The following is a 25860-nucleotide window of genomic DNA, read 5'->3' on the forward strand; positions in this document are numbered from 1 at the left end:
ACACACACACACACACACACACACACACACACACACACACACACACACACACACACACACACACACTGTCTCAACACACACACACTGTCTCATGGCTAACCGGATCTTTTTTTATATCTCGTATACTGTATATTGTTCTCTGTGTTCAACTATTTGTCCCCCCCCCCCAGGTTCTAACAACACCCTGACGTGTCTGGAGGATGGTCTGTGGTCGTTCCCCGAGGCGCTGTGTGAGCTGCGCTGTCCGGCTTCGCCCCATGTGCCCAACGCCATGCTGCAGACCAAGCGCTGCAACGACACAGGCCTCAAAGTGGGCTCCCTCTGCAAGTACAAATGCAAGCCAGGCTACCACGTCACCAACAAGCCCAAAAGGTATCCGACCACCCACATGGCTTACATTTGGGGTCAATTACATTTAAGTTCAGTTCAAATGACTGGGTTTGAAATGGAATTGATCCAAATTATCCTGTCCAACTCTTGATCTTCGCCTTTCCCACCCTTTCGACATGGAGCATGTCTCTAGTCTTTGTCCTCTCAATTCAGTTCCACTCAACTCAAACCAACATGTTTTGTCTTGGTCTTCATCTGTGTTCGTCAGGCGAGCATTTAAGCGTCAGTGCACGGAGGACGGCAGCTGGCTGGAGGGGGCGTGCGAACCGGTGACCTGTGACCCTCCGCCCGCCATCTTCCACGGCATGTACCAGTGCACCGACGGCTTCCGCTTCGACAGCACCTGCTGGATCAACTGCCCCAGAGCCAACCACACGGTGAGACCGCTGCACACCGCTCCATGCAAGCAGGTCTGTCTCTCTCTACTCCGCCGCTCAACTGTCTGTCTGTGTTCGTTGGGCTTTCTGTCTGTCCGTCTATCTGTCTGTCTTTGGGTCTGTTTGACTTTCTGTCTTTTGGGCTCACTGTCTGGCTATGGGTCTGTCTGTTTGTCTGTGGGGCTGTCTATCTGTCTGTGGGGCCGTGTGCTTTGTATGTCTGCGGAACTGTCTATCTGTCTGTCTGCGGAACTGTCTATATGTGTGTTTATGTTTACGTGTGTCTCTGTCTGTCTGTCTATCTGTTATCTAGTTGGTTGTCAGTCTGTCTGTCTGTCCATTTGTCCGTCTGTCAGCTGTTCGCCTGTATCTGTTGTCTTTATGAAGTGTGAGAGAATAATGTGTTAGGCAAGGGGAGATATAATGCACAAATGTGGAAGCAGGTACAGTAAATATGCACATTTTTACACATGCACTTTCTCACAAACTCTGTCACATACTTGCTTTCACACATATTCACAGTGTACATGACACTCACACAAAACACACAGACTTCCTTGCAATGCATTGCCCTTGACCTGAGGATCTCTCTGTATGATAGCCTTTGATGCAGTGGTGTGTAGATTAGCATGTCCCGGTGTGTGTGGCTGTATTATAATGAGAGGATCAGAGGGTGTTAGGGTCTCCAGTGTTAGCATGTACAGTATGATTCATAGACAGAGGAGATTATCCCTCTCTCACATTCTCTTTCTCTCAGCCCCCTTTCCTCTCCTGCCTACTGTCTCCCCTCTTCTCTCTCTCTCCCACTCTCTCTCTCTCTCTCCCACTCTCTCTCTCTCTCTCTCTATCTCACTCTCTCACTCTCGCTCTCTCTCTCTCTATCTCACTCTCTCCCCCTCACTCTCTCTATCTCACTCTCGCTCTCTCTCTCTCTATCTCACTCTCTCCCCCTCACTCTCCCTCACTCTCTCAAGCTCACTCTCTCTCGCTCTCATTTGATCTCTCTCCCTCACTCTCTCAAGCTCACTCTCTCTCGCTCTCATTTGATCTCTCTCCCTCACTCTCTCAAGCTCACTCTCTCTCGCTCTCATTTGATCTCTCTCCCTCACTCTCTCAAGCTCACTCTCTCTCGCTCTCATTTGATCTCTCTCCCTCACTCTCTCAAGCTCACTCTCTCTCGCTCTCATTTGATCTCTCTCACTCTCTCAAGCTCTCTCTCTCTCGCTCTCATTTGATCTCTCTCACTCTCTCAAGCTCACTCTCTCTCGCTCTCATTTGATCTCTCTCCCTCACTCTCTCAAGCTCACTCTCTCTCGCTCTCATTTGATCTCTCTCCCTCACTCTCTCTCTCGCTCTCATTTGATCTCTCTCACTCTCTCTCTCTCTCGCTCTCATTTGATCTCTCTCACTCTCTCTCTCTCTCGCTCTCATTTGATCTCTCTCACTCTCTCTCTCTCTCTCTCAAGCTCACTCTCTCTCAAGCTCACTCTCTCTCGCTCTCTCTCTCAAGCTCACTCTCTCTCGCTCTCTCTCTCGCTCTCATTTGATCTCTCTCGCTCTCATTTGATCTCTCTCTCTCTCTCATTTGATCTCTCTCTCTCTCTCATTTGATCTCTCTCTCTCTCTCATTTGATCTCTCTCTCTCTCTCATTTGATCTCTCTCTCTCTCTCATTTGATTTTGATCTCTCTCTCTCTCATTTGATTTTGATCTCTCTCTCTCTCATTTGATCTCTCTCTCTCTCTCATTTGATTTTGATCTCTCTCTCTCTCTCATTTGATTTTGATCTCTCTCTCTCTCTCATTTGATTTTGATCTCTCTCTCTCTCTCATTTGATTTTGATCTCTCTCTCTCTCTCATTTGATTTTGATCTCTCTCTCTCTCTCATTTGATTTTGATCTCTCTCTCTCTCTCATTTGATTTTGATCTCTCTCTCTCTCTCATTTGATTTTGATCTCTCTCTCTCTCTCATTTGATTTTGATCTCTCTCTCTCTCTCATTTGATTTTGATCTCTCTCTCTCTCTCATTTGATTTTGATCTCTCTCTCTCTCTCATTTGATTTTGATCTCTCTCTCTCTCTCTCTCTCTCTCTCTCTCTCTCTCTCTCTCTCTCTCTCTCTCTCTCTCTCTCTCTCTCTCTCTCTCTCTCTCTCTCTCTCTCTCTCTCTCTCTCTCTCTCTCCATCAGTCCCACTGAAGTAGCACAGCCAGTTATTAGAACGACATTGATTTTCAAAATAGTTGTGACACAGACAGATAGAGCAATATTATAGCCTTTCTAATCCTCCTTGACTACAGACTCCAATTCTTATCATGTTTCATGGTAGTATGGAAGGTGGTTCTCAATGTCCTCGGTGTGTGTGTGTGTGTGCGCGTGCATGTCTGTGCGTGCATGTGCGTGCGTGTGTGCAAAGCAGGGGCCCAGCACCAATGTGATCCGTTGCAGGAAGGACGGCAACTGGACTGGTTCCTTCAAGCTCTGTCCTCAGAGCAAGGGACAGTGCTCTCTACCTCAAAACCTTAACCCCAGCATACGAGTCAGCTGCAAGAAGGGACATGGAATAGGTCTGTATTTGCACTATGTGTGTGACATAGCAGAAACCATATATTATACACTATGTTTGTCAGAATATAGAGCATCACTAGGGACCAGAGTAATTCCTGGTCTTAAGGTTAAGTTACATTTTGGGACCTTGACATAGAAAATATGGGACGAGCGGTTAGAGCGTTGGGCCAGTAACCGAAAGGTCGCTAGCTCGAAATCCCTGAGCAGGTGAAAAAACTGTCAATGTGCCCTTGAGCAAGGCACTTAATCCTAATTGCTCCAGGGTCACCTTTGATAATGGCTGACCCTGGCCATGACCCCACTTTTCAAGGGTGTCTCCGGTGGAGTAGGGATATGCAAAAATCACATTTCTATTTCACACATGCGTATAATACACACTTGTACGTGTGTGAAACAGGACAAATAAACTCAGCAAAAAAATAAACATCCTCTCACTGTCAACTGTGTTTATTTTCAGCAAACTTAACATGTGTAAATATTTGTATGAACATAACAAGATTCAACAACTGAGACATAAACTGAACAAGTTCCACAGACATGTGACTAACAGAAATTGAATAATGTGTCCCTGCACAAAATCAAAATCAAAAGTAACAGTCAGTATCTGGTGTGGCCACCAGCTGCATTAAGTACTGCAGTGCATCTCCTCCTCATGGACTGCACCAGATTTGCCAGTTCTTGCTGTGAGATGTTACCACACTCTTCCACCAAGGTACCTGCAAGTTCCCAGACATTTCTGGGGGGAATGGCCCTAGCCCTCACCCTCCGATCCAACAGGTCCCAGAAGTGCTCAATGGGATTGAGATTCAGGCTCTGCGCTGGCCAAGGCAGAACACTGACAATCCTGTCTTGCAGTGGCATTGTCATGGCTGGTGGCATTGTCATGCTGGAGGGTCATGTCAGGATGAGCCTGCAGGAAGGGTACCACATGAGGGAGGAGGATGTCTTCCCTGTAACGCACAGCTTTGAGATTGCCTGTAATGACAACAAGCTCAGTCCGATGATGCTGTGACACACCGCCCCAGACCATGACGGACCCTCCAACTCCAAATCGATCCCGCTTCAGAGTACAGGCCTCGGTGTAACGCTCATTCCTTCGAGGATAAACGCAAATCTGACCATCACCCCTGGTGAGACAAAACCGTGACTCGTCAGTGAAGAGCACTTTTTGCCAGTCCTGTCTGGTCCAGCGATGGTGGGTTTGTCGCCATAGGCGACGTTGTTGCCGGTGATGTCTGGTGAGGACCTGCCTTACAACAGGCCAACAAGCCTTCAGTTCAGCCTCTCTCAGCCTGAGCACTGATGGAGGGATTGTGCGTTCCTGGTGTAACTCGGGCAGTTGTTGTTGCCATCCTGTACATGTCCCGCAGGTGTGATGTTCGGATGTACTCATCTTGTGCAGGTGTTGTTACACGTGGTCTGCCACTGCGAGGACGATCAGCTGTCCGTCCTGTCTCCCTGTAGCTCTGTCTTAGGCGTCTCACAGTACGGACATTGCAATTTATTGCCCTTGCCACATCTGCATTCCTCATGCCTCCTTGCAGCATGCCTAAGGCACATTCACGCAGATGAGCAGGGACCCTGGGCATCTTTCTTTTGGTGTTTTTCAGAGTCAGTAGAAAGACCTCTTTAGTGTCCTAAGTTTTCATAATTGCGACCTTAATTTTCCTACCGTCTGTAAGCTGTTAGTGTCTTAACGACCGTTCCACAGGTGCATGTTCATTAATTGTTTATGGTTCGTTGAACAAGCTTGGGAAACAGTGTTTAAACCCTTTACAATAAAGATCTGTGAACTTATTTGGATTTTTACGAATTATCTTTGAAAAAGGGACGTTTCTTTTTTTGCTGAGTTTATAACCACCCACCAAGTTATTATTATTATCAAATAGATCACCCAGTGGATATTTATTAAACTGTTGTTTTCTAAATAGAATAAAACCTGATTTGATGTGTGAACAGTTTGTGCAGACACTGATGATATCTTTGGGTTTGTTTTGTAACACACACACAGGTGAGGAGTGTGAGCTGACGTGCAGGGACAATAACAGCGATGTGGTGATCCTGCTTAGCAACATGACCGCAGACAGCATGCGCAAGGAGCACTGGAGAAACCCACCCAAAGTCAAGGTGTGTGTGTGTCTGTCACAAGTATCACAGACATACTTCACAAAGCACTGCTGCTCATGATCCTTCCTATTAGGAATTTTACACTGCGTGTCTATATCCTGGTAATATTATGAACTACAGAAGGACCGAGCCATTCCCACCTACTGTCTCTCTGTGGCCAAATCATCTTGGGTGGCTCGACAACGGAAAACACATCATATTGATAGGAACAGACAAAGACAGACAGACAGACAAAGACAGTATGGGACAACAACATAAGAGGAACCCTCTGCGAGAGTTGCAGTGGACTCTGGAACATGAAGTGTTGTACTGCCAAGCTCGGTGTAGTCCAATACCACCACCACCACCACCCGCTACAGTATACCCAACTTACATTCAGTTAACCTTCTATTACCAGGCATATCCCAACACAATTAACCAATGCGGCTTGGAACAACACAGTCAGATCCCAGCCAGTCATCTCTGAACTCATGTGAACCCGCAGCCAGCGACGGGGCCAAGTCGTAAAAGTTCAAAAGCGCCGTGTCGTCAGTAATCACTATAATTTTTGAAACGACCCCATTACAAGCCTTAATAGCCTGGTTTGATTTAGATATACCTGACAGGGCTATTGTATTGAGTCTGCACTGATTGCCTAAATTGGCAGCTGCGATTGCAAAAAAAGGGTGGGGGGGTCAGTTTACAGAAGCGTACTGTAAACGTTGTGTAAGCTTTGTCCCCCCCCGTGCGCGTAATTCACATGGAGAGTAATGAAATACACTACGATAAGAACCATAATGACGTTGTTGTCTCGAAATGTATTTGTCGGTGAATTCCACCGCTTCCTCGCTTCATTTTACTTGATTTAAGTCAATGGGACTTAATTATTACATTTCAGTTAAAAGCTATTTTGAAGGTTTTTAGCTACAGTTGGATGGAGGCGGACCATAAATAGGGCCAGGGGCTACGCTAGCCAATGAGGGCCTTGGGAGTTGGGATTGAGAGCGTTATGTTTTTCTAGTGGTGTTTTGTTTTCATTACAAGTCGCACTGAGTCAGCCATTTGTGGCGGTGCGGGGGAAATAAAATGATCCGTTTGTAATTGATTTGTGTAATTGATATGATTTATACGCTGGTGTAATGTGAGTCTGGAGACGAGGCAAAAGGGGGAAAGGGAAACAGAATTGATGGAGCATAGAGAGGCTACACGAGGGTTGGATGAGGTGAAATCAATAGGCTGTTCCAGTGTGCTCAGCAGTGTTTACTGCTGCTGCTTGTACCTCTGTGCCGGCACATGTCAATCAATGCATGCGAATTCCAATTCAACCTGTTCCACCTCTTTGGCTACCTGACAACAACAGGACACACCCCTCCCCTCTAGAATAAAAATATCTCAACTTTGTCAGTCTGGTTGTGTGCAGCGGATGACTACTCAGTCAGGTTTGCCTTCAGAACTGATGGCTCACACCACGGGACATCCAGTTTCTAAATGAAAGTGTCAGCTCAACCTGAACACACTTCTGAAAGCCCGATCTGGAAATCCACCCTGGTATCTGCAATTGATTGAATCCTGGCCTATAAGGGTTTTCAAATGAGTGATGCTTAATATGCCTCTTATCTCTAATCACATGAGTGATGCGTAATATGCCTCTTATCTCAAATCAAATGAGTGATGCTTAATATGCCTCTTATCTCTAATCACATGAGTGATTCTTAATATGCCTCTTATCTCTAATCACATGAGTGATGCTTAATATGCCTCTTATCTCTAATCACATGATTGACGCTTAATATGCCTCCTATCTCTAATCACATGAGTGATGCTTAATATGCCTCCTATCTCTAATCACATGAGTGATGCTTAATATGCCTCCTATCTCTAATCACATGAGTGATGCGTAATATGCCTCTTATCTCAAATCAAATGAGTGATGCTTAATATGCCTCTTATCTCTAATCACATGAGTGATGCTTAATATGCCTCTTATCTCTAATCACATGAATGATGCTTAATATGCCTCTTATCTCTAATCACATGAGTGACGCTTAATATGCCTCCTATCTCTAATCACATGAGTGACGCTTAATATGCCTCCTATCTCTAATCACATGAGTGATGCTTAATATGCCTCATCTCTAATCACATGAGTGATGCTTAATATGCCTCCTATCTCAAATCAAATGAGTGATGCTTAATATGCCTCTTATCTCTAATCACATGAGTGACGCTTAATATTCCTCTTATCTCTAATCACATGAGTGATGCTTAATATGCCTCATCTCTAATCACATGAGTGATGCTTAATATGCCTCCTATCTCTAATCACATGAGTGATGCGTAATATGCCTCTTATCTCAAATCAAATGAGCGATGCTTAATATGCCTCTTATCTCTAATCACATGAGTGATGCTTAATATGCCTCTTATCTCTAATCACATGAGTGATGCTTAATATGCCTCTTATCTCTAATCACATGAGTGATGCTTAATATGCCTCTTATCTCTAATCACATGAATGATGCTTAATATGCCTCTTATCTCTAATCACATGAGTGACGCTTAATATGCCTCCTATCTCTAATCGCATGAGTGATGCTTAATATGCCTCTTATCTCTAATCACATGAGTGATGCTTAATATGCCTCCTATCTCTAATCACATGAGTGATGCTTAATATGCCTCTTATCTCTAATCACATGAGTGATGCGTAATATGCCTCTTATCTCAAATCACATGAGTGATGCTTAATATGCCTCCTATCTCTAATCACATGAGTGATGCTTAATATTCCTCTTATCTCTAATCACATGAGTGATGCTTAATATGCCTCCTATCTCTAATCACATGAGTGATGCTTAATATTCCTCTTATCTCTAATCACATGAGTGATGCTTAATATGCCTCCTATCTCTAATCATGTGATCCGTACCACCTACAATATCACAAAAGCTCAACAGAAGACTGATTATGGGAAATATAGTTGCATAAGTAGAGAACCATCAAATATGACTGATGATTCACTAATAACCCATGATTAGATTATGTGGTTGTATTCTCATGTCATTTTACCTTCAATCTTTATCGTGGAGCTACTCTTGATTCACTATTAAAAATGCAGCCATTTTCTTTAGAACACAGGCTGAAATCCACTTTGCATTTCCATATGTGCTGAGCCAGGGGGTTTAGTCTCTTCATCACTTATAGTGATGTATCACCCTTCCGACCCATTAGTTTGGGGGTTTGACCCACTTAGGCTACCATACTCCTCCTCTCTCTCACTTTCTGTAGCTCTCTTTCCTTGCATCAGCAGAAATTACACTGCTACATTTAGAATCAGTCATTTCTGTATGAATAATATCTATTAGAGACATGACCTCACCATGGATCTATTTTGGTGTGATATCATTGCATGTGGGGCAGGTGCTTGGGCAAGGATCCCGTGCATGGCGGAGGGTGAAGTGAGGCCACGGTTGTGGATTATTTTGATTTACGGTCATGTCTAGCGGGTTGGTCGGTGACATCATCTTCTTATCGAAAATGGCAGCAAAAAGTTTTACAACTAGTCTCTCTAGCCCCCCCTCCCAGCTGCAACCCCCTTTGCAGATGTAGAGGACATGTACCAAAGTCTAGCCAATCTTACTATGGTCATCATGCCTGGGGGGAGTCTATTTGACCACCCCCCACCCCACTTAAGTGAGCTCACCCACTTCACAGAAGCGTGCTGGGAAAGGAATGTGGTGCTACCCAGCATCCAACTGTCCTCAATTGCCCTGTTGTTCTTTCTCTCTGTCTGCCGATCCCTCTCTCTCTGCCCTCTCTCCGTTCCTCTTTTTTCTACCATTGATTTGCTGACGGCACTGAAATGAAAAATACCTTAGTTTGCAGCAGTGAAAAAGCGTGTCAATTCGTGTGTTATTGGGACATGGCAGGGCTGGGAAAAAAATGCTCCGGCGGAGGTCAGCCAGTCCTTTGCTGTGGATGGCACTTTTGGTCCCGGTCGGCACTGGGTAGGTTTTACTGCATGTACTGCGCTGCCTTCGTCTTGGGACATCACGTTCCCCTGAAAACCCTCTCTGCTCTCTCATTTCACACAGACAGACCCTGCGGAAGACAGATATTCTTTTATACACTCTCTCAGCCCGCATAACATACACACATACACGGAGACACACAGATACGCACACACAGACACAGGCGCGTACGCACACACACACACACATTACATTCAAATCACCTCAGAAGCCCCTCTAGAACAAATGTGTGTATTTTATGTATCCCAAGTGAGAGCAGACAATGAAAGCAAGAGAGCAGATTCCACACATACTGTGGAGATATTTGAGAACACGTTTCGTACTCAATCTCCCGGGGCCCTGGTATGAAAGAGCACCTTTATACAGTATAAGGATCAAGTTATATCATGTCAAGTAGATTTATTCAGCGATCTGTGGAGGGGTAATCCATCAAAAGCAGGCTTCACCACCATTGAAAACATCCATTCATTTATTCATATGGAAAATGCCATGAACTTAACTCTTCCTGAATGTGGAGTGAGTTAAGGTAACAACATAACAAGAAACATGGTCGTTCCACTGGAGTGTTGGCACCCTGCCCTCCTCACAGACCAGGATGTGTCACAATATGTGTTATCCAAATAGGCACATGTATTGTGACGAGAGAGAGGAAAAAAAGATTTATGACAAAAGTTGTTCGATTTTGGTAAGCTGGTAACGTTGGAATGCGATGGAGGCATGACGTGGTTGAGCAGGATAGGTCTAAGTCAGCTTCAGTCGCTTTGGTAAAAGCATCTCGTTGTAAGGTATTTCAAGTTATTTGACCTGTAGAAGCACTTGCTGCAACCTACCTTTGTGCAAGTGAATCAACTAGGTGTGAAATGTGCTTGTGGTTGTGATCAGACGTCACTGCGAGCCGGATCTGTTGAAACAAGACGCTGAGGTGGCAGACTTCAAAGAGCCAACCAACCATCATCAGACGTGTACTATATCCTCCTCTCAATATCAATGTTGCCTTCTATTGATGTAGAGATATTTACTGTATCAGTTCCAGAGGTTAGGCGGTTTCTTTTTTGGACTTGTGTGCCAGCGTTCCTTTCGATGTTGACTGGTAGAAACTGTATGTTCAGCCTACCCACTGGGCAAAAACTGGTTGAATCAACGTTGTTCGTACATCATTTCAACCCCCCCACGCAAATCAACGTGATGATATTAGATTTGCATAAAGTCATCTTGTTCTAATGACCAATATGGCTATAATATCCATCCTTACAACTACAAATCTCCCCCTATCATTTCTATTTTTGAATCAATATATTTTATTCCACAGCTCACAGATTGACATTTCATCCATATACGGTAGAGATATTTTGACTGTCTGAACTCCTACTGACTGTTTTCCTTTTGTCTCCTTACAGAATGTAGTGTGTACAATGGGACTGAAGTGGTATCCACATCCAGAGGTGCTCCACTGCATCAAAAGATGTGATGTAAGAACTTCTATGAACTTTCTGAGAATAGTAGTTTATCTATGAGATAAAGGTTTTGCCTGAGATGAAATATATGGGCTAAGGGCCTAATCTTTGTGAGAGGATGTGAGGGAAGGACTTCACCTGAGTTACAGGAAGTGGGGTAATAGGTTTGCATGAGAGGGAGAGAGGTAAGGACTTCAACCAGAGAGGACGAGGTGAAGCAAGAGGGTCCACTCCCATCCAAATCTGTCCATGTGGTAATACAGCGATAAGCAGACTAATAAGCAGACCGATAAGCAGACCATATGCCTTCACGACTCCCATTGTTAGGGCAGAGACCATCTTGTCATTAAATACAGTATCTCTGATTCAAATGCGTGAGAGGAAGTGAGGTAAGAGGACGTGCCATGCGTCACGGAGGCCAGTGGTGATGATGAGAGGTGTGTGAGGAGTATAAACACTGTCACAGAACAGGATTATAACCAGTGCCTCTTTATGTATTTTGCAAAGTATCCTGCTATTTTCTAAATGTTATCAGATCAGGCATCACCTTAAGTTTCCAGATATGTAGCTCTTTCAATTTGTTCTACTCCCCATGGAGTTTGTGCAGACACTAGCCTGGCGGGAGCCGTCAAGATTTAAAGATACACAGATACAAATACAGACATAGATACACACACATATACGCAATCACACACACACACACACACACACAGTTCTGAACACACTGCCAGCCAGGCAGTGAAGTAGCAAGCTACCTATCAGAGAGACAAGCCTTTTAACAGCAGGTGAGCTCATTCGGGAGAAGGTTGAAATATAACATTGTTTCAGAGCATGGGTAGCTAATTGTTCTCTCTGGGGAGACGCTCTGCTCCAGTGACGTCAGTTACCGTGGATACCGGCACAAGCGGAGAAGCCAATTAGTCAGGTTTGATTCATGTTGTCTCCAAAATGAAACACTTTACCCACATGGGGACCTGGATCTGTTTCAGAGAATCCCACCACTAGAGAAGTGAAGCAGGAAAGAACTGATACTGGGCTATAGTAGCCTAACACTTTGTCTACACACCCTATGTAGCTGATATTGTAGTATGACAATATTTTCAGATCCGTTAATATGGTTAACAAAACTTGTTCTTTCCTTTTTTCCAAAATATATATTTATCGCAAAACTTCAATTAATATCCCAAGCGTTTATTTGCATCAATCACTGAACACAACCAGCACTTATTAGAGACAGGCTTCTATTTGAGCCAGGTGTCTATCTCCTTAATACACACAGCTTACCTTTTTCCTCCCCCTACCTTGCGGTCTCGCCCTCTTCTGATCCATCTCAGACAAACGGTGAAGTTTGACTTTTGGTTAATTTTTTGTGGTTTAATTTTTCGCCATTCTCTCACTTATAGTGGATCAATTCCAAAATGCCTTGCTGTTGCCTCGCCCAATTTTTGCTCTGTGAATTTGATCACGGCTAGCTTGAATTTGATGTTGTGTTTTCTTTTTGGTGGTGTCATGGCAACGGTGATAGAATAAATAAAAATATGCAAATCACCGTGGAAATAACAGAGCGGTGTCCATGGTAACCTCATAAACAATTAATTTAGACCGGGCGTTTATTGGAAACAGGCATTTATTTTCTGAAATGTGTGCCGATGCGAGGCTATTAAAAGGGACAAGTGGCGTTTAATTTAAGTTGGTCGATTTTACTGTGATATATTTTCAGTTTATCGTAGTAAAGAAAGTATTCACCCTCTAATCAGTGTTGGTAGTAGGATGATGTCATCATCCACACAGTTTAAGCCAATTGGATAAAACAGGAAGGGTAGGGCGGGGCTAGCCTCATAAAGCACATAATTGGAGTGTTTCTTAGCCTCATATAGTTTATGGTGTACTCATGTTTACATGTCTGGACCTCCCGCGGCTTAAAAAGTCACATTGGAAGAGACAACATTTTTGTACCGGATTAATAACCTTTACTTAATACCCATCCCGGATCCGGGATCCTCCTCATCAAAAAAGCTGACTAGCATAGCCTAGCCTAACGGGACAGGGATATCATATAATATAATTTTCATGAAATCACAAGTCCAATACAGCAAATGAAAGATAAACATCTTGTGAATCCAGCCATCATTTCCGATTTTTTAAATGTTTTACAGCGAAAACACAATATGTATTTCTATTAGCTAACCACAATAGCCAAACACACAACCACATATTTTCACCATGTTTCCACCGCATAGGTAGCTTTCACAAAACCGACAAAATAGAGATAAAATTAGTCACTAACCAAGAAACAACTTCATCAGATGACAGTCTTATAACATGTTATACAATACATTTATGTTTTGTTCGAAAATGTGCATATTTGAGGTATAAATCATAGTTTTACATTGCAGCCACAATCACAAATAGCACCAAAGCAGCCATAATAATTACAGAGAGCAACGTGAAATACATAAATACTCATCATAAAACATTTATGAAAAATACATGGTGTACAGCAAATGAAAGATAAACATCTTGTGAATCCAGCCAATATTTCCGATTTTTTAAGTTTTTTACAGCGAAAACACAATATATATTTCTATTAGCTCACTACAGTAGCCAAACACACAACGCAATTTACTCCCCGCAAAAATAGCTTGCACAAAACCGACAAAATAGAGATAAAATTAATCACTAACCTTGAACAAATTCATCAGATGACAGTCGTATAACATCATGTTATACAATACAATTATGTTTTGTTCGAAAATGTGCATATTTAGAGCTACAAATCCTGATTATACATTGTGAATACGTAGCATCGATTCACCAGAATCTCCGGAGATATTTTGGACACTCACCTAATCTGACCAAAGAACTCATCATAAACTTTACATAAAAATACTTGTTGTATGGCAAATGAAAGATACACTGGTTCTTAATGCAACCGCTGTGTTAGATTTTTAAAAATAACTTTACCATAACATACAGCTTGCGTTATTGTGAGACAGCGCTCACCAAAACGGCGGAGAATAGGAGTCAACATTTTACACAGAAATACGAAATAACATCATAAATGTTTTCTTACTTTTGCTGAGCTTCCATCAGAATGTTGTACAAGGAGTCCTTGGTCCAGAATAAATCGTTGTTTGGTTTTAGAATGTCCATTTCTTCTGTCGAATTCGCGCCACAATGCTAGCCAAGGTTGCTAACATTCCCATCCTCTCTTGACGCAAAGAACGGAAAACTCCAAAAGTCCCAATAAACGTTGAATAAACTGATAAAATTCGGTTGAAAAAACCTATTTTATGATGTTATTATCATATGTATCAAATAAAATCAGAGCCGGAGATATTCGCCGTGTAAACCGAACGCTTTTCAGAAGACAATGTGGAGCACCGCCGCGCGCCTTCGAAGACAAAGAAAATTCCGGACCTGTCACTCCAAAAGCTCTTGTTCGGCCTCAGATCAAGCTAGATACCCCATTCCACCTTCCACTGCCTGTTGACATCTAGTGGAAGGCGTATGAAGTGCATGCATAACGATAAATAAAAGCCAGTTGAATAGGCAGGCCCTGAAACAGAGCCTCGTTTTCAGATTTTTCACTTCCTATATGGAAGTTTGCTGCAAAATGAGTTCTGTTTTACTCACAGATATAATTCAAACAGTTTTAGAAACTTGAGAGTGTTTTCTATCCAATAGTAATAATAATATGCATATTGTATGATCTAGAAAAGAGTACGAGGCCGTTTCATTTGGGCACGATTTTTTCCAAAGTTTTAATCAGCAAATCCAGAACAAAACCTAAAAAATGGCACTGGGTGAGATGGGGATAAGACAAAAAAAACAATACAATATGAATAAAATCAAACTTGAATATAGAGCACTTAAATGGGGTAATCAAATACATCAGAGAGAATCAGTGTGGTTTTCATCTATGTTGTCCATATGTGTATGGGTTGTTGATGATGTCCTGCCTCTTATTGTCTCCTCTTGATGGTCTCTGTCACAGCCGTTCATTGGAGACAATTACTGTGACTCGGTCAACAACAGAGCCTTCTGTAACTACGACGGAGGGGACTGCTGCCACTCCACCGTCAAGACCAAGAAGGTGAGTAGTACAGAACATCTAAACCTTCTCAAGACAAAATGGCTTCTTCTTATCTGTCTTTTGAAATTGTTTAAGATAAGTTAACATAACAGTTAAGTTGCTACTCCTTAACAAAGTTAATGGGAATTATCTTAAATGTATTCTTATGTTGTCACTGTGGCTACTGAGTAATTTGAGTAGTTCGTTTGTGAACTTATGCTCGCTGACATATCTTTCTGATCTTGACATTTTGAAGATAAGCAACATTAAGCTTCCCTTTTCTATTGCACATTGCCAGTGCCTTATCAGTTGGTGTTCATGATTGTCCCTTGCTAGATGGTTGAGGTTGATATTTTGCCTTTCTCTATGATTCAGATAAGGTCCCCTTCCTTGTTAATCTCTAGCATGGTGTGTGTGTTGTGGTCTGTTACCCAAGCTGTGTCTGGCTCTCTGGGTTAGAAGTCTGTACTGTAATCTGTTTCTCTGGCTCCTTATGCTCCTCTGTGTATCTGGCTGGGTTTTTACTGTAGTATGTGTATCTGTTTGTCTCTCTGTCTGGCTCTTTTTGCACTGTAGCTGTGTCTATCTGTCTGGCTCGTTTTGCACTGTAGCATGTGTCTGTCTGTCTGGCTCGTTTTGCACTGTAGCATGTGTCTGTCTGTCTTGATCCAGAGTCTCTTCATTTCCTGCTGGGAGTCGGCCCATGTGTCCACTCTCCACAGAGTCCAATCAGAATGTGTGTGATTGCTTCCGTTCCACCTATCAGGATTAATCAACGTTTTATTCTCACAGTTCTATACTCCCCACCTTTCCACTCTTCCTGTTCTTTTAGACTCCTCCACTTTTACCTATTCCACTCGATCTATTCTTGTTGTTAAAAACAAAAGGTTTTTGGCTTCTGTTGTGAAACCAACCTGGTAAAATTAAAAGTTACTTGTAAGTCAAAAACAAAGAGGCAAAAACCAGGATCAAGACAGTGGTTTTAACCCGGTTGCATCATCTTTAGTATTTGTTCTGACTTGTTTTGCTTTATTTGTTGAGTAGCTGTTTTGGCCCATTGACTGACCAGGGCTTCCAGTAAGAAGCTGTTCAGCAGCACCAAGAACAAGTTGTCTTACACAACCTCTCTGTCTATGTTCTGTCTCTAGACATGGAAAACCAGCTGTAGGTGGACTGACCAAAAATGTTAAGATTTTGTTTTTATTGTCTGGTATCTGTTAACAGAACAGTACTAGTATGCCATTAAACAGCCAGTCACCAGTCTCATCCTGTAGCCTACTTGGGAATGTTCCATCAGTCTTACAAGAATGTTTCCCTACATTTCCTTTCAATCAATCAGTCAGTCATGTACTACTGTATGTAGAGACAAGCTGCCCCATAAAAACGGACCTAGGGCTTTGTTTTTGTCCTTCACTTATCTGTTGCATATTAGTACAGGAGTAGAATGTTTTAGTTTTTAGAGTCTTAAGTCCATACTCAAAGGTTCGAAAGACACTGTGATGTAGTCACTAGGCAGCCCAATGGTAAGTGACTTCACCCCAGAGTGGCTGGTTGGACTATCTGTACTCTCTATCTGCTGGCCAGGGGCTTATAACAGAACATTGCGTAACTCACTGTACTGACAGACCATAACGGGGGGGGTGTACGCCGAAGTCATTGAGTAACCGAAGGAGAGCACAGGGAGGGTGGGGGAGGCATGTCCTAGAACAGGCTCTAGGTCTACGGGAGCTCTCATGTCACATACTTAGTCAACATGGGCTGTAATAATATTACTGGTTCATTCAATGTCCCATGGCTGGTGTCAATGATAAAAAAACACTTTTAGACTCCGATGGCAATGTACAGTTTTCTATGAACTTCACATGTACCTCAGGTGACTTTCGGCCTCTATTGGCCTTCAAACGCGTAGGAAGGCTGTGTGATATAATGCACGTACAGTGTATTCAGAACACTTTTTCCACATTTTGTTGCGTTACAGGCTTATTCTAAAATGGATTAAATCATTTCCCCCCCTCATCAATCTACACACAACACCCCATAATGACAAAGCAAAACGCATGTTTTTAGAAATGTTAGCAAGTGTATTAAAAAAAAGGGGGCCTCCCGGGTGGCGCAGTGGTCTAGGGCACTGCACCGCAGCGCTAGCTGCGCCACCAGAGTCTCTGGGTTCGCTCTCTGTCGCAGCCGGCCGATTTTATTTATATAAAAATAAATAAAAACGGGGGGGGGGAAAAAAGGAAATATTACATTTACATAAGTATTCAAACTCTTTACTCGGTACTTTGTTGAAGAACCTTTGGCAGCAATTGCCAACTCGAGTCTTCTTGGGTATGACGCAACAAGCTTGGCAAACCTGTATTTGGGGAGTTTTTCCCATTCTTCTCTGCAGATTCTCTGAAGCTCTGTCAGGTTGGATGGGGAGCGTCACTGCACAGCTATTTTCAGGTCTCTCCAGAGATGTTTGATCGGGTTCAAGTCCGGGCTCTGGCTGGGCCACTCAAGGACATTCAGAGACTTGTGCCAAAGCCACTCCTGCGTTGTCTTGGCAGTGTGCTTTGGGTTGTTGTCCTGTTGGAAAGTGAACCTTTGCCCCCAGTCTGAGGTCCTGAGCGCTCTGGAGCAGGTTTTCATTAAGGATCTCTCTGTACTTTGTTCCGTTCATCTTTCCCTCGACCCTGACTAGTCTCCCAGTTCCTGCAGCTGAAAAACATCCCCACAGCATGATGCTGCCACCACCATGCTTCACTGTAGGGATGGTGCCAGGTTTACTCCAGAAGTGACGCTTGGCATTCAGGTCAAAGAGTTTAATCTTGGTTTCATCAGACCAGATGTTTCTCATTGTCTGAGAGTATTTAGGTGCCTTTTGGCAAACTCCAAGCAGGCTGTCATGTGCCTTTTACTGAGGAGTGGCTTCCGTCTGGCCACTCTACCATAAAGTCCTGATTGGTGGAGTGCTGCAGAGATGGTTGTCTTGCTTGAAGGTTCTCCCAACTCCACAGAGAACTCTAAAGCTCTGTCAGAGTGACCATCGGTTTCTTTGTCACCTATCTGACAAAGGCCCTTCTCCCCCGATTGCTCAGTTTGGCTGGGCGGTCAGCTGTAGGAAGGGTCTTGGTGGTTCCAAACGTCTTCCATTTAAGAATGAGGGAGGCCACTGTGTTCTTAGGGACCTTCAATGCTGCAGAAATGTTTTGGTACCCTTCCCCAGATCTGTGCCTCGACACAATCCTGTCTCGGAGCTCTACGGACAATTGGTTTTTGCTCTGACATGCATTGTCAACTGTGAGACCTTATATAGAGAGGTGCATGCCTTTCCAAATAATGTCCATTCAATTGAATTTACCACAGGTGGACTCCAATCAAGTTGTAGAAACATCTCAAGGATGTTCAATGGAAACAGGATGCACCTGAGCTCGTAGCAAAGGGTCTGAATACTTATGTCAATGAGGTATTTCTTAATTTTTTTATAAATGTGCAAACATTTAAAAAAAAACATTTTTTTAAATCAATTTTTGAATAAGGCTGTAATTTAACAAAATGTGTAAAAAGTCAAGGGGTCTGAATACTTTCCCAATACACCAATACACACAAAAAAGTCCTACAAACAATTGTAAGCTGCATAATATTGAGGTTTTGTGGTTAGTGTCCTTGGATACCGAATACCAGACGCAGACACGCAGACAGGCAGAGAGACAGACAGACAGACAGACAGGCAGAGAGACAGATAGACAGACAGGCAGAGAGACAGACAGAAAGACAGAGGATTGGGTCCATCTCTAGGAGCGTGTCTCTGAACGGTGGCCATTTCCGCTGAGCCGCAATGATAAGAGGATCACCTGGGCTCAAGCCCCGAAGCCAGGCGCTACTCCCAGGCATTCAGCCTGCCAGCCTTTGAAGCAAACACTTCATCTGGTATTTCAAAAGTGACTTCCCTGGAAATGGTTAGGATTTGGGAAAGATAGAGAAAATTGCTCTGAAATAACTGATCATAATTTGATTTATCGGCTGCCATGAGCGAATGGCTAAAGAGGTTACCGGAGTTAAAGAAATGAGAAGGAAATATATGGAGGAGAAATGGGTCTGACGTGAATGTGAGATGTGAGAGGCATGAAACATGGGAAATGTTCTAATTTCTTATCAAGAATGTCATGAAATAGAACATGTGGCATCCAAATTCAGTATGAAGACTGCTGAAAAACACATTTTAATCCCTCATCTGACTTTATGAAAACAGTCCGGACCTAAATGGTGTTGCCTTTGAAAAGTACTATACATATTTATTTCATGCAGATGGACTGTGTTGTTGTTTAGAGCTTGTAGACGTGTAGCTGGCTTTAGTTGTTTCAGCCTTCTAGATGTGGTTGGTGTTCCTGCGAGGCAGAGCTCACCCTCACCCTCCTCCGTCTGATCACCCCAGCCAAAACAGCAACAGAACACTTAACTTCACTTTCACCTGATTCTCATTTTCCTAAAGGAACACATGGCCACCGGCCCAAAGGCTTGCGTAAGCCCTCAAAAACAAAACAACATGACACAGACAATGACAAATAACTCTCAGACCTCTTTTTACGACAGTCTCCATCTATTCTGCTCACTCACTGGTGACACACAGGCACAGTCAGTCACACACTGTTTTTCTCCTTGTGGGAAGTTAGTGTTGTTGTTTCAGCCACAGGCAGAGATTCCATCCCTTCAGGTCTGTTAGATGTAGCTTTGTTTTGTCTGGGCCAGTGATAGTCAAATAGTGGCCCAGGACCCATTCAGGCCTGCTAGATGTAGCTTTGTTTTGTCTGGGCCAGTGATAGTCAAATAGTGGCCCAGGACCCATTCAGGCCTGCTAGATGTAGCTTTGTTTTGTCTGGGCCAGTGATAGTCAAATAGTGGCCCAGGACCCATTCAGGCCTGCTAGATGTAGCTTTGTTTTGTCTGGGCCAGTGATAGTCAAATAGTGGCCCAGGACCCATTCAGGCCTGCTAGATGTAGGCTACCAGTGTGAATATAGGTGCTGGGAATATAGACTTAGTAAGAACAGAGATTTCAACCCCATGCATCTAGGTCCTGTTACTCAAGCACTCAGGTTAGTGTAGAGACCCCATTGGATCAACTGAATGATACCCCCCCCCTCCCATACATTCACAAAAGGGTGTTTGTAGTACTTAGTGAGCTGGCTGGGATTGTCGTGCAGGTCTGACTATTCAGAGGTCAAGGGAAACCACCCCCACTGCCAATCTCTCCACACAACCTCTACATTCTCTGTTATTCCTTTGGGCATGCCACCTTACCGCCATGGTTCATTTCAGTGATTGCACTGCTCTAAAGGGAACACCACACACAGAGAGTGATAAAGTGAGCAGTGTGTTATTGAAGAGTCTGGCAAACCACACTGTGGTAATAGGTAGAGTCCCCGGAAAGGCTCTCTGGAAACCACGCACGCACGCACGCACGCACGCACGCACGCACGCACGCACGCACGCACGCACGCACGCACGCACGCACGCACGCACGCACGCACACACACACACACACACACACACACACACACACACACACACACACACACACACACACAGACAGAGTGACACACAGACAGAGTGACACACAGACAGAGTGACACAGTATCATGCCACCAGTATTTACCACCACAACTTGTTGTGCCTGTGGGGGCAGTGACTCAGCTGGAATCCTACTCAGGGTTGTTGTTCCTAGCGCTGTGACACAGCACATGATAACAAAGCCCTGCCAGCTTACTGAAGATAACATCAGAACACCCCCTCCTCCACTTCTCCCCCTCCTTCTCTCCTCCAGGCAAAACCTTCCAGCTTAATTTCCCCCCGTTCTTTTCTGTTATTTCGTGTGAGCGCAATAACCGAAAGAGAGGAGAAGGGGGGGAGGGGCTAAAGTACTTCCCCGCCACCCCGTGTTTGTTTTTGTCCCTTATCTCCACTTTTTCTCTTTCCCTCCTTCTTTCTTTCTCCTGGAGATTTGCATATTAAGGAGTTCTGGATGACTTGCTGTGTATTATTCTGATCAGGGACTTTGAAGTGGTCTAGGGCACTGCATCGCAGTGCTAGCTGTGCCACCAGAGTCTCTGGGTTCACGCCCAGGCTCTGTCGCAGCCGGCCGCAACCGGGAGGTCCGTGGGGCGACGCACAATTGGCATAGCGTCGTCCGGGTTAGGGAGGGTTTGGCCGGTAGGGATATCCTTGTCTCAGTATGTAAAAATGTAATAAAATGTATGTAATAAAATGTATGCACTCTACTGTAAGTCGCTCTGGATAAGAGCGTCTGCTAAATGACTAAAATGTAAAATGTAAATGTAAATGAAGGTGCGAGGCAGGCTGCACAAAAGGTCACCACAGGATCCCCCCTAATGACTTCAAGCTGTTGGCAGGCAAAGGGGGAGAAGGGGAGGGAAGAGGGTTGAAGGGAGGGTATGGCTGAGACTGCCTGCCTGCCTCTTTGCCTGCCTGGCTTGGCCCTTTACGGTTCTCCCAGAACCCCATAGAAGGAATTCCTTCTTGGGAAATGGGAGCCACCAGGCAAAGCAACCCTTCCTCCTCCACAATCATACTGTGGCTGTTTGTTTTTGTATTGTGGACTGTGCCACTTTGGTGACTTAAATGAACTTTTTGGAGCTCCCCCACCCCACGTCTACACCTTCTCATTCCCTCCATGACCCATATTCTTCCATAATTTGGCCTTGTTTTCCCTGTGTCATTATTGATCTGTTTGTCTCCTTCCAGTTTCATAGAACTCTTCCTTTCCGTTGGTTGATTCACTGAGACATATTCACCCAAACATGCACTTTGCAGCCCGTGTTTTTCTCTAGACATCGCTACTAGTGACTGTTGCTGTGTTTACATTTACTCTAACTTCTACAAGTTCCACCAGGGAGAAACTTCAAACAGACATACCTTTTGAAGTTTAACGAAAATGTTGATACACCAAATTAAAGAGTGAAGAAAAAAAAGCTAAATAAATATGTCAGGCCAGGTGAGGTTCCGTGAAAATGAATGACCTTTTTTGTCGCTCTGCTACATTTCTACTCAAACAAACACCAATTTAGACTGACACATCACACCTTTACAAAAAGGTCATGACTGAGTCAAATTTAGCAAAAACAAACCAACATACTGAACTCTTAGTTCTTTGGGGTTTTCATACACTTTCTATTGTTTCCCATGGAAATGACCCTCTCAGATCTTAAAGGCAAGAGTTCAGCCAATTACCCCACAGTGCAGTGTTACTGTTCTGGGATCCTGCATCCCTTCTATAATCCTATCAAGGTTGTTCAGTTTATATCAAGCAGTAGTGATTGAATCGATGACCTTGGAAGTGTGGAGAGGGCAGAAAATGTTTCCTGTTTGTTGACTTGGGGGATTTTCCTTTCACACCCGATGATGCACCTGAATAGGAAAAAGTGTATTTATCCGTTATTTATTGGCATAGCTATTACTCATCTGAGAATCAGATGATGGACATTCATTACTGTGTCAAAGTGAGCTGTACGTGTACATCACAGGCAGCTGACAGGCTCATAGTAATGGCTGAAACAGAATCAATGGAATGTTATCAAACTCATCAAACACATGGTTTCCATGTGTTTGATACCATTCCATTCACGCCATTCACGCCATTATTTTGAGCCGTCCTCCCCTCAGCAGCCTCCTGTGATTTACATTCACCAAGCAGGATAGTGGACAAAATATGCAATTCAGGCAATAAAAAGGCCAGCCCATCCATACTGGTCCTTCCTCAGTGTCTCACCTTGTTTGGGGCTAGGCTGCAACTACACAAGGTTCCACGGTGCCCCTTACTCTGGATGCCTCGAAACCTGGAAACTGATCATTCTGGGAAATTACATGATTGCATAGAACACAACTACCTGGGCAGTTCTATTGTGAACCATTGCTCAGAAGATATAGACTGCTGTCAGTTTCTTTCTCAATGGAAGCTCTGAGCATCACTGAAGTGTCTTTGATTAAACCATCTTGTGCTCTCAAGTCCTTGGGCATCCAGCCCTATCATGCCCCATTCAGTTTCACTGCGGTCACAGCGTATATTGGCTAACTGCATGTAGAGAGTGTGCTGCATCAACAGCTCTTATTTTTAAATGTCTGAGGGCAACCGAGTTTGACTTCGGCTCCCTCTGCCAAGGCAATTAAGGGAAGAGAAGCAATGGCGGGGGCCCAGGGCCAGGGCCCAGCAGGTACGGAACCAACACTTAATGCTTGCCGAACAATTCTGGTCGGCAAGCATTAAGTGTTGGTTCCGTACCTGCCTTCTTTTTATAAGACTTAATTATCAACGTATGCCTTTGCTGCCACGCAATGTTTACAGCAATAAAACCCCATCCCTAAACGAGCAGCTCAGGCCTTCCAAATAGTTTCCTTTAATACTGGTCTTAAAGGGGGAAGAGAGGAGGCATGGTATGGACCAGGAGTGGGGGAGAGTAGGATGGAGGTATGGAGGGGATTGTTGAACAAAACAAGCTTCTGGGAGGTGGGAGGATGGGGGAGGATGGGGTTTCTCCACAGCTGTGCAAAGATAGTAACTCTCCAGGGGAAACACGTTCCCAGCAGGTTTAGGAGCCTTGGCTGTTTGCTCACGTCGAGTGCCGGGCGCTAGCGAAGTCAAAACCTGCCCTTCTCTCTCTCATTGGATGTCTTTCTTTCTTTCTCTTTCATTCATTCATTCTTTCTCTTTATTTCTCTTGCTCTCTCTCTTGCTAATTCCCTCTCTTGTATGCACTCTCTTTATCTCTCCCTTTCGGTCTTTCATGCTCTCGCCACTCTCTCCCTCTTCCATGTATACTTTCTCCCTTCCCCTTTCTCCCACTCTCTATCCATCTCTCCTGTGTTTGTTGTTATAAAAACATGTATCTCTGTGTAGTGAAGAGTGATCACCAGCGGTTCTCATTGGAATAACACAATTAGTGCTGGTTTGTTTTATCAGCTTGCCTGTGTTCATAGGAGTTGAGGTTATGTGGATAATAATGGTACAGAGAGGTGATCATTACACTCAATGTGTTTAAATACCAAAACAAAGCTTGATTTCAGATGTGAGATTCCCTTTTTCACGATCTCTAGATGAGCCACTTAGAACTGACAGGAAAAATGTAGCTTATATAATGATACATATTTAAGCAATAAGTCCCGAGGAGGTGTGGTATATGGCCAAATACCACTGCTAAGGGCTGTTCTTAAGCACAACGCAACGCAGAGTGCCTAGACACAGCCCTTAGCGCTGGTATATTGACCATATACCACAAACCTCCAAGGTGCCTTATTGCTATTATAAACTGGTTACCAATGTAATTACAGCAGTAAAAATAAATGTTTTGTCATACCTGTGGTATATGGTCTGATAAACCACGGCTGTCAGCCAATCAGCATTTAGGGCTCGAACCACCAAGTTGATATGTTAAATATATTTTGTTATCAATTGAATGTGTTACCTAATGAACAGGGCCGGGTGTTTTGTTTTTGTTAATTGTGTGTGTGTGTGTGTGTGTGTGTGTGTGTGTGTGTGTGTGTGTGTGTGTGTGTGTGTGTGTGTGTGTGTGTGTGTGTGTGTGTGTGTGTGTGTGTGTGTGTGTGTTTGTGCACACAAGTTTGAGAGTAGTCCTTCCCTTCCACAGCCTCCCTACCCCTCAAACACTTTCCTCCCCTGAGCATAGACTGACACGCACATAGGTGGGGCCTGGCATGATTCTAGTCTGTTTCTGGAGGTGGGGGTCATGGGCTCTGATGTGCCTGCTCTTTCACAGGGGCTTTCATGTTTCTGTGGGTGTCTTCCTGGGACTTCCACGGGGCCCCTGGCCCCCACTCAGCCCCCGTTCCCAGCCACCCTCTGAGATCCCTTATCAGGGCCAGATGTGGCAGCTGGTCCAGCCACCCTGGAAGTCAAGGTCACAGGAACCCATATCAAATTTGACACCCACCATCTCTTTTGACCAGATAGAGAGATCCTCACACAGAGGGAGAGGGAGGGAGTAAAAAGGGTGTGGTGATAGGATTGTGGGGGGTGGGGGGGGGGGGGTGAGTAGAGAGAGAATGAGGGCTAAACTGACAGAGAGGGAGAGACAGGAGGGAGAGAGAGAAAGTGTGAAGCAGACAGCAGAAGAGGGTATGAAGGAACGTGAGAGAGAAAAGGGAGGAGGAGGAGGAATTGGAGCGGTGTGTTTTTTGCCTCATGCCTGGATCTAAAGAGGCACAGAGTAAACCCTGTTCATGCGATTGACAGCTGTTTCTGAAGTGTGTCCGGCCTGTGCTTGTAAAGTCATCACATGGAGGGCCCGTTTTCTCAGAAGAGCCTGGTGTTGGCCGCCCAACCCTCACCCATTAGGAAATCCCTCTCACAAACAACTTGGTTTAATACTCCATTTCAAAGACGGACCTGCGTCATCGTGCCTCAGCCACTGGTGCACTCTCCCTCTTTCAGCCCCAGTGCCCCAATGTTTACTCTACAAACCCCATGCCCCTGAAGGCCTTGAGTCCCAGACAGGCTATTGGTGGGCTTCCCTGGATGTAAGTTCTCTACTGTACTGTATATACCACCCAGGGTTACCATGACATTGGAGGCCATAGGGGAAAGTCTTGACTCTCGAGGGATCCTCTGTCCAATCCCCCAATCCCTTTTGCTGTTCTTTGCTGTACTGTTCTGTACTGTATGTCCTTCTTACCAGCCAATAAACAAGCTACTTCTGTGTGCCCATGACTTAGTGAATTTGATGTTATTACCTTAGTCAAGGTTTAGTTGTACAGTATGTTGCCGTAACAACAAACAATTCCATTTTCAGATAATAGGAGGATGAGACACTGACTGCTGAAGTCTGAAGTCATCCCATGCCAGCCAACAGC

General features: G+C 44.2%; 1 protein-coding gene across 1 annotated transcript in view; it reads left to right on the forward strand.

The window, feature by feature from the left end:
• The window catches only part of pappaa (pregnancy-associated plasma protein A, pappalysin 1a), a 133643-nt gene that overhangs the window by 106817 nt on the left and 966 nt on the right, over positions 1–25860 (forward strand). Inside the window, exons 16-21 of the mRNA XM_038965573.1 lie at positions 171–372; positions 599–800; positions 3184–3331; positions 5344–5459; positions 10867–10938; positions 14921–15019. Of these exons, the coding sequence (XP_038821501.1) occupies positions 171–372; positions 599–800; positions 3184–3331; positions 5344–5459; positions 10867–10938; positions 14921–15019 (839 nt within the window). The remainder of the gene's footprint in view (positions 1–170; positions 373–598; positions 801–3183; positions 3332–5343; positions 5460–10866; positions 10939–14920; positions 15020–25860) is intronic.

This window comes from Salvelinus namaycush, chromosome 26 (genome assembly GCF_016432855.1).
Source record: "Salvelinus namaycush isolate Seneca chromosome 26, SaNama_1.0, whole genome shotgun sequence".
Taxonomy (NCBI): Eukaryota; Metazoa; Chordata; class Actinopteri; order Salmoniformes; family Salmonidae; genus Salvelinus; species Salvelinus namaycush.